The 10,432-nt window shown below is 38.2% G+C and overlaps 1 protein-coding gene across 1 annotated transcript; it reads left to right on the forward strand.

The window, feature by feature from the left end:
• Window positions 1-6,215: 6,215 nt before the first annotated feature.
• LOC148936201 (uncharacterized) lies at window positions 6,216-9,107 on the forward strand. The gene has a single exon (XM_089078702.1). The coding sequence runs from the start codon at window positions 6,990-6,992 to the stop codon at window positions 8,982-8,984; it is 1,995 nt and encodes a 664-aa protein (XP_088934828.1). The 5' UTR covers window positions 6,216-6,989; the 3' UTR covers window positions 8,985-9,107.
• Window positions 9,108-10,432: the final 1,325 nt, after the last annotated feature.

The following is a 10,432-nucleotide window of genomic DNA, read 5'->3' on the forward strand; positions in this document are numbered from 1 at the left end:
TTGTGCAGAAAATCTTTTTTCCGGAACTTTGAAAGCAAAGTGAGTGCAGTGTCACGCCGACGATTTTTGTTGTCTTCGGACAATTCATGCGGAACCCATCTGCCTTCCTTCTAAACTTTTCCCATCGTATGTAAACGTACGGAAATGCTGCGTTTGCTGCGTAACGCCAAGCTGTTCTGCAAGCTCCTTTTCAGTTTGCGCAGAGTTTATATCCAGCAGTGCTTGCAATTCGTCCGTTTCAATCTTTTGAGGGCGTCCAGCACGCGGCTCATTTTCAAGACTGAAATCTCCTTGGCGAAATTTTTGATACCATCTTTTACATATAGTATGACTTACAACGTTCTTTCCATATGCAGCACAAATCATTGCAGTGGCTTCAGCAGCATTTTTCTTCAGAAACGCGAAGTGGATGGAAAATCAAATATGCTCTTTTGTTATTGCCATTGTGAATACTACTGATTTTTGAGGTTATGTGCATCAAACGCCAAACCGTATGGCATTTTAGAAGGCCAAATGTCAACGCTTTAAAACGGCAAAAGGGCGGAAAGATATATAAAATTTAAATTGTTATTTCTGTTGTATGAAATCTAAAGCTCAGAACTTTTTTGTACACCTAATAAATTTGAATTTATTACTGCGGTCAGATTTATATTAAATTCTACTTCGACAATGTTGCTCAACTTACAAATTTTTTAAAACAAATTTATGGTCATTCCAAAAACGTATATCAATTACAAGGTGAACTAGGCTCTATTTATCAAAAGGGTAATGAAGACGTAACTTACGCAAATCGAGTAAAGATTTTAGGGAAGCAAATACTAGAAGCCAATCGAAACTCCGGGAATTCTCTCCCAGAACGTAGTATCATGGACTCATTAGAAAAGGATATGTGTAAATGCTTTATTAGAGGTCTGAATCCGGAAATCGAACAAAAAGTAGCCAGAAATCTCGATGTCAAGGGAACTGTGGCCGATGCATTACGAATAGAAAGAGAATTACGCGCAATTTCAGACTTGCGTCGCGGATCATGTACCACCTCAAAACCGATTGATATACACTGTACCGCGAGAAACCTGTCAAATCTGTTATAAAAGTGGACATTCAGCTAATAATTGTAAAAGGTTTAATCAAAATTCTTATCAAAATCATAGTAGAGCTGAGAATTTGGGAAACGAGATACTTATCTGCCAGATTTGCAAAAAACGCGGACACAACGCTAATACGTGTCGACTTCGCGACTCACAAACACGACGAACCGTTAACATAATACGCGAAAATACTATCACCTGTCAGTTATCGAAATCGGGACATAATGCCAAGACTTGTCGTACGAATAATAACAGCAATCAAAATAAAGCTTTCCTAATCTGTCAGTGGTGCGACAAACCCGGGCATTCGGCCAATAATTGCTGGAAAAAACAAAATGACCAGCAAACAGCGGAAAATAAATCAAAAATCTCTTGTCAAAATTGCAACAACTTCGGTCATACCGCTAAAGATTGTCGATCTAAGTTAAACCCAAATTCGGGTAGCTCTCCGTATTGTCGCTACTGCAAAGCGCAAGGACATCTTTTAGAAAACTGCGACTTACGAATTTTAAATAATAATCGTAGAAAAACAAACAATTCGGAAAACTCCAATGGTCCACCGAAGTCGGGTGTGCAACGGGGGCCGAGCAGGTTTCACACCCATCGACATCTTCGACACCTCGATAAAAAACACACCGAACGCTCAACCCGTGACAGTAAACCCTCGACAAACATAGTCGCGTACCTACTGTCCAGATAACCTTAGATAAAATAAACTCTCCTTTAACTTTTATGTTAGATACTGGCTCTGGACCGAATATAATCAAAAAGGATTTTGTACCTAAACACATTGCTATTGATTATTCTTGCATATTAAAATTAAATGGAATAAATGAATACCCTGTTTATACTCTCGGTGAAATTACCCTAACTCTCTTTAAAATTTTAGTAAAATTTCACATAGTGACTAACGATTTCCCTATTTCACAGTCTGGTATACTCGGTAACGATTTCTTTAAACAAACCTCTTCAACGATAGATTATGCTCAGGGACATCTAAACATATCTGGAATTAATATACCATTCTCTTCTCCAGAAATCATCATCGTACCACCACGATCAGAGTCACTGTTTTATGTGAGAATAGGTAACCCCGAAGTAAAGATCGGATACATACCTAAATTAAAAGTAGCACATGGAATTTATTCGAGAGATTCCATAGTAGAAAACATTGCTGGAAAGGCATACATAAATATCATAAGCACGTTAGACGAAGAAACAGAAAACAAGTACCAATATTGCGACTTAAGACTCTCGATGAAATACTCAACGATCATGAAAAAAATCTCGAGGCGCATATTTCAAAACTTCCAATGTATTCATTATCTCTGAACACTACTGAAACTGTCAATGACAAGGTTAATACCCTTTATAAAAATGATATCGAAAGAATTAACGGTTCTAAGAACGAGAACGAACACGTTTACTTATTTGAAGACGGAACTATAGATACAAACCAAGAGAGAAATAAGAATCCTATGAACTCTGAAAATAAAAATCCAACCCATGAGAAATCAGAAAATAAAGATAAAAGTGAGGGCTTCATCCCAGGATCCCTGGAGGGGGAAGTTTCCAAACCTCTCCTGAGAATCCTGAAATTGCAGAGGGAAGTTACCAAACCTCTGCTCGAATGTCAATTCATCCCAGGATCCCTGGAGGGGGAAGTTTCCAAACCTCTCCTGAGAATCCTGAAATTGCAGAGGGAAGTTACCAAACCTCTGCTCGAATGTCAATTCATCCCAGGATCCCTGGAGGGGGAAATTTCCAAACCTCTCCTGAGAATCCTGAAATTGCAGAGGGAAATTACCAAACCTCTGCTCAAATATCAATTCATCCCAAGATCCCTGGAGGGGGAAATTTCCAAACCTCTCCTGAGAATCCTGAAAATGCAGAGGGAAGTTACCAAACCTCTGCTCAAATATCAATTCATCCCAAGATCCCTGGAGGGGGAAATTTCCAAACCTCTCCTGAGAATCCCGGAATTGCAGAGGAAAACTTCCGCATTTCTCTAGCAATTCCCAACTCCGTCGGTTGCGAGGAGGGAAGTTACCAAACCTCACTGCGTAACGCGACACAACTCTATCCAAGAGAAATTAAAAATAAGAATTTCTCACTTCAACTAAAAAATATTAAATTTCGAAAAATTGGGATGCTCTCGAAGAAAAGAAATAAAAAAGGAACAGAAACCTCTCAAAATACTATCAAGGAGCCCATAGGAAGGACAAACTTAATTAATAACTGCAAAATGAAAGATAAAAAACCGTCTTCTAGAATTTTTTCATCAAAACAAAATCAGTCTCAAGAAATATTTGATAAATGTATACACAAGCATAAATCGAAACATAAAGACAAATTCACACAAGGATTATCACTCGTTACCTTAACCGATAATCCCCACGAATGCTTAGTAATATCAAAGGAGGACGCAAGGAATCGGCTTACTAAAATTATAGAATCCTTGCGGTTGGAGCACTTAAACGAACAAGAAAAGGAAAAGGTAATAAAACTTATAAAAATCAGTCAGGACAGATTCCACATACCTGGCGAAGAATTAACTGCTACTCATGTATTGCAACATCAGATACCAACCATAGATGATCTGCCAATAAATACACGACAGTACCGATTTCCACAAGTTCATAAAGAGGAGATAAACAGGCAGGTAGGAGAATTGTTAGAAGTTGGAATAGTAAAACCATCTCAATCTCCGTATAACACTCCTATATGGATAGTGCCCAAAAAGGAAGATTCAAAGGGAAACAAACGCTGGAGAATGGTTTTGGATTTTCGAGCATTGAACGATAAGACCATTGGAGATGCTTACTCTTTACCGAATATTGTAGATATCATTGATCAATTAGGAGGAGCGCAATATTTCTCAGTTTGCGATTTAGCCTCTGGATTCCACCAGATCAAGATGGATCCTTCAGATAGCCATAAAACAGCTTTTACTACTCCTTTCGGGCATTATGAATTCGATAGAATGCCCTTCGGTCTAAAAAACGCACCTACCACTTTCCAGCGTCTAATGGATCTAGTGCCAATTGGATTACAGGGGAAAGAATTATTCGTCTATATGGATGATATCGTTATATATGCCTCCTCACTAGAGGAACATGAAAGGAAGTATAATAATTTAATAGACAGATTACGCGAAGCAAACTTAAAATTACAGCCAGATAAATGTGAATTTCTAAAAACTGAAGTAACATATTTAGGACATGTGATCAGCAAAAACGGGATTAAACCAGACCCCAAAAAATTGGAAGCAGTGCAACAGTTTCCTAGACCAAAAACGCCTAAAAATATCAAACAATTTCTCGGATTAGCAGGATATTATAGACGATTCATTCCAAACTTCTCGAAACTCGCTAAACCATTAACAAATCTGTTAAAAAATGAGACACGATTTGACTGGACATCTGTACAGGAAGAATCATTTGAAACTTTGAAGCAGAAACTATGCGAAGAACCCATCTTGCAATATCCCGATTTCTCAAAACCGTTTATTTTAACAACCGACGCTTCAGGAATAGCCGTAGGAGGAATCCTATCGCAAGGGGAAATAAATAAAGATCGTCCAATCGCGTATGCATCACGGACCTTAACAGATAATGAATTAAAATACGATACTTATGAAAAGGAAGCATTAGCAATAGTTTATTGTGTTAAACATTTTCGACCGTATCTTTATGGACGAAAATTTACCTTAATTACTGATCATAAGCATTTATTATGGTTTAAGAATGCACAAGACGCAAATATGAGAATACTTCGTTGGAGATTGAAACTGGCGGAATATGATTATGACGTCGTATACAAAGCCGGAAAAACTAACGTAAATGCCGACGCATTATCAAGGAACCCAGTAGAAATAGATTGCAAAACCATTATCAATAGGAAAATTTTAAATCCTAATAAACCAGAAGATGCAGACGTAATTTCCAAATTATTGGAAGAATCCGAAGAGGAAGAAGAAATGGAAGAGGACGAAGATTTCGAATTATATTTATCGGACAACGAACAATCCGAAATGGCAGATATCGACAATTCTTTCAAAGAAAACATGGATTCCATACCATTCACCCAAGAAGAATTAAACGAACCGACAAAAAATAAAATTATAGAGAAAGCATTAATTCATAATCCGCCCGCATTTCGTAAAATGCAAACGAGAAGCCAAACAAAAGAAAAGGATGATCACCTGAAAAGATCGCAAACATATTCTCTAATCAATCCCGAAACTATAGAGGTAACAGACTTAGCGAATGAAAACACAAAGAGTAGAGAAAATAACGAAGAAGAAGAAAAGGAAGAAGAAGGAAAAGAAGAAGACGAAGAAGAGGATAATGAAGAAAATGACTTAAGGAAAACTAAATCTGTCATTATTGAAAATCGGGCACTGAAAAGCAATGTCATCGATTCTCGAGAATTGTTATTCTTACGTAAGGATAATATAGTCTATTTTGTCGACATCAACGGAAAACCTTTAGACTCAGGTTCGCAAAAATTGTTCGAACGAAACGAATTACCTAAATTAAGAGATCTTATTTTAGGAAAAACTCGAGCTATAAAGTATAGGAACTATTATCACCTGATTTTAACGATTAGCGAAGGACAACGAGAAGGACCAACAATGACTTTAATACAAATAACATCAGCTTTGAAAGACCTGCGTAAAATAGCAGACGAATTAAAACTGGAAACTGTTAGTGTAGCCAAAACCGAATTTATCCAGAATATACCATGGAGCAATATTAAAACACAGATACAATTAATCTTCGTTGACGCGTACACTAAAATAATTATTTGCAATGGATTAACAAAATATCCCCCAAAAGATCTCCGCCCAAGTATAATCAGTGAGATACACTGTGCGCCCACAGGAGGACACCGAGGTGTTACTAAAACATACAATAGAATTAAACACAATTATTATTGGGAAGACTTAAAATCAGATGTGCAAAAATACATACAACAATGCCTGCAATGCCAATTAAAAAAATTAGTACGAGTCAAAACTAAACAGCCTATGATCATTACTGATACACCAGGATCCGCCTTTGATAAGGTAGCCATGGATATTGTAGGTCCGTTACCTAAAACCGAAAGAAACGAATATATTCTAACCTTGCAGGATCAACTAACTAAGTTTTGCATGGCAATACCGTTGCCAAATCAAACCTCTGAGACAATTGCGGAAGCATTTGTTGATAAATTTATTTGTATACTAGGAGCACCAAAAGCAATATTGACTGATCAAGGAAGAAACTTCCTTAGCGATCTAATGAAAAAACTCGCTAAAATATTCAAGATTCGCAAACTGCGCACTACTGCCTTTCATCCGCAATCCAATGGTTCGTTAGAAAGATCTCATCATGCACTTGGTGAATATTTAAAACAATATGCAACTGAAGGAAAACAGTGGGACAGGTGGATCGGTCTCGCTATATTCAACTATAACACCAGTGTGCACGAAGCAACTAAACATACCCCATACGAATTAGTTTTCGGGAAAATAGCAAGAATACCGTCTAGCGAACCTTTAGCTCCAGAAGATAAACTGGCAAATTAAGATGAATATTTAATAAATCTAGTTACTCAGCTTCACACCATACAAGCAAACGCTCGCGAAAATATTGTCGAAGCAAAAATCAAATCAAAGAAATATTACGACAAGAAGATTAAACCACAAACTTTCAAACCAGGGGATTACGTATTCTTGCAGAAAGGGCCCAAACCAGGAAAATTTGGAGACCAATACACAGGCCCGCATGAAGTCTTAGAAATACTAAATCGAAACAACGTTAGAATTAAAATTAAGAAAAACAGTCGCGTAGTTCATCCCAATCGTTTAAGGATTTTTCATATCAAGCCAACCTCGAATAATTAAATTTTCAGATGATCGGAAGGATCGTCATAATGATAACATTCATTTGGATTCGGAAGGCTCACGGAATAATAGGCTATGACTGTGGATCACCGCAGGCCAATTTAACTACATTATCGCTCTTGAACATCGAGGAATGCGACATTCCGCCGCAGACTCTAACGAAGGCCAGAGTCTATCTGCAATTACTTCAAGTTAATGAATTTAAAAGCATAAAGGTACATCAGTGTAAAATCGAAATTGATAGACTAATCAGAAAATGTGGAATGTTTTCTCACTCTATGGATGTTCCCAATGGCAAATATTCATACATACAAGAAATATCCCAAGGAGCATGCATAAATATGCATGTGTTTGGTCACTACCACCTAGGAGCAACGCTTACAGGCATTCTTCCTAACCAAACGATCACCAGGCCTGTAACGTTGGCGGGACAATTAGATGCCGATGGAACATGTCATGGGGGAACGTATTCAGACCCTTACGGAACATGGACAGACGTCACCGTTCTCGCGACTATAAAGATCACCTTACAAGATTATACAGCCAAAGTAAAAGTAGATACCAATAGGATTATACTCCGTTCAGCAGTAACCTGTGAACTCACGGCTACTCGGTGTATCGATCTAGAAGGAGGAGATACATTCTGGAATGCATTACCCGAAGACGATTGTCAACTTAGTAATTATGGCTTATTATATGAAGGAGTCGCAGGAAAAATAATCGACCAACTGGACGATCAACCCATGGAAATCTATGCCCTGGTTGCGGATGACATGGTTTTCGCCTTAACCAGCAAGGGAACTATCTCAAAATGCGGATATACGCTTACCCGAACTGAACATCCCAAATTATTCATTTTTATAACAACCCCTGATAATAAAGTTTTTAAAAAGACGGAAAACCGCGCTTATAATTTCGATATATTCACCTATGTAAATTCCAAATTCGTATACGTAGAAAGGCATGTCCGTACACAAATAAGCCAGTTATACCGAAATGTTCTCCTGCAACAATGTAACCTCGAGCAAAAAATGCTAAAGAATGCTTTAGCTATAGCTACTCAGTCACCAGATGTTTTCGCCTATCATCTAATGAAGGGACCAGGATATATGGCCCTACGAGCCGGAGAGGTAATACACATAATAAAGTGCGTACCAGTTGAAGTAAAAATTGCTCAAACTGACAAATGCTACGACCAATTACAAGTAATACGAGACAATCAAACACAATTTTTAACCCCTCAAACACACATTCTATTACAACAAGGAACTGAGGTAAATTGTAATAAACTCGCATCCGCCATGTATCTACTTGGAGATTCGTGGTACAAATTCACACCCAAACCAATCGAATCACTACCCCCAATCGTCATAAAACCAACCACCAAATTAACTTGGAAGTATATTAATCCTGGAGCACTCGCTACAAGCGGGATATACACGGAAAAGGATTTACAGGATCTTCGGGATCATATAATGTTTCCTGCAGAACGGCCTGCAGTACTTAATACCATAGCCCGAGGAATGCTAGGGCAACCTGGCTCTGTAAACGGAGGATCATTTTCTAATTTATTAGACGAAGCATCCATAGAAAAAATAGCTACATCTGCCTGGGAAAAATTTTGGGATCGGTTTCTCATTTTTGGTAACATCAGCGCCGGAATGATTAGGATATACATGACTATTAGAATCTTAAAATTGATACTAGACACAGCAGTACACGCATATACCCTGCATACCGTGTATGGATGGTCAATACATCTATTCGGATCTATTTGGGATTCTATCACCCATCTTTTGTTACACCTTAGCACATACGGACAGAAAAAATCTTCGGAGGCGAGCGCCCCTCCTCCTGAATGCAATTCTGAGCATACAATCCCAAGCGACGCACTACGAGAAGCTCCAACGAAAGGCGCAGACCCAAACTCAATGTATCCTCTCCTTCCCACGGAAGTTGTATCAACCTCTCAACCAACCTTTTCTCTACAATTGAAAAATTAAAATCTTCTTTAATATCATCATCCATATCTTTGCAATCAGATAATACCGAAAAATGGAATCTAACGTCATCGATACCAGCTGTTTGACCCGTGGGCGCCTTGACTGCAAGATACTCCGGATGGAATCACCTACCACCTCTTTTGGATACGACTCAAAACTGGAGAGTCGAGCCTAAAGGAATTAATGGAGGAACTTGGGTTCCGAATGAATCGGAAGTCAAATACCCTCATCTGCTGGCCACACTTGGTGAAAATAAATCTGGCCGTCGCAATCAAGGAAGGCGACATATGGCACCGAGAAATAATAACGGCAGTCGGGCGGATCCAAGGAATTGCCCGGGTAGCTCTCAGGGACGAAGGACGAGAAGTGTGGCGGCGATTCAACGAATTATACATCCTAGAAGATCGCTTTCAAGAATTGCCGTGGCAAGCTCTCAAGTGTGGGTTAGCCTACACTGGCCCGACAGTGCCAACTCTAGTATGATCCAAGAAAATCAGGGCATTGTGCCAAATCCTCGCAGAAGAACAGGAGGGATACTTAAAAATAATACATCCTCTGCCGGACGGAACCGCACTCATCAAGCTGGTTATTTCACACGAAAACGGCTACATGCAGTTGAATCTTCGAGACGCCCTCGTAAATTTAGGATATGCACGAATTGACAAAAGAATCGCGGTAAATATTTATCCATCTGTCGAAATTAACAAATGTAATCATAAGATAATACGAAATACATTAGCAACAGATAGTAATAGTCTCAGGAAAAATCATTGCAATTCCATTAAGTAACTAATCCAAGTAAGTAACTTTAACATTAGATATGTACACTTTCTCTCCTTTCTACTACCTAAAATTAAATCTTATAAACAACCCTGGAGGATCACGATACCGAATGCCAGTGATGAAAAAAAAAAAAAAAAAAAATAATAATAATTATATATATATATATATATCTCTTCTGTCGATGCCTATCAACCTTCTATATAATCCAGATGCATTTTACTCCCATCAGGCATTACTATCAGCAATCGGTTATCATTCAATCCGAAACTATCTAAGAATATAGTAGTGCCGCACGGTCCAGTTCATAAGAACAATGCACATAAAATAGCGTGCATCTTCGCGACTAAATAGAAATCAGCAAAACAAAGATTAGGAGAGCATCGAAAGGGATTATGTATGTGTGCATCCACATGCATATATATTCTCGGGCAACGACAGAGAGTATCCACACGTGCGAAAGGATAACATCTGGTTACTTGATGACTAACCTCTGGCATTTTGTATCGGACCCCCTGTAGTAAACCTTTTTCTTTTGTGTTTCAAATGAACTCACTTTATGGAAAGGAAAGAACGTGTGCATTAGTACAACTGTTAAGTAATCTATACACCAAAAATAGTAATAATAATAAATAATATAATAATAAATAATAATGATAGTAACGATA

Source organism: Pogonomyrmex barbatus, unplaced genomic scaffold (genome assembly GCF_055798465.1).
Source record: "Pogonomyrmex barbatus isolate J1 unplaced genomic scaffold, ASM5579846v1 scaffold28, whole genome shotgun sequence".
NCBI lineage: Eukaryota > Metazoa > Arthropoda > Insecta > Hymenoptera > Formicidae > Pogonomyrmex > Pogonomyrmex barbatus.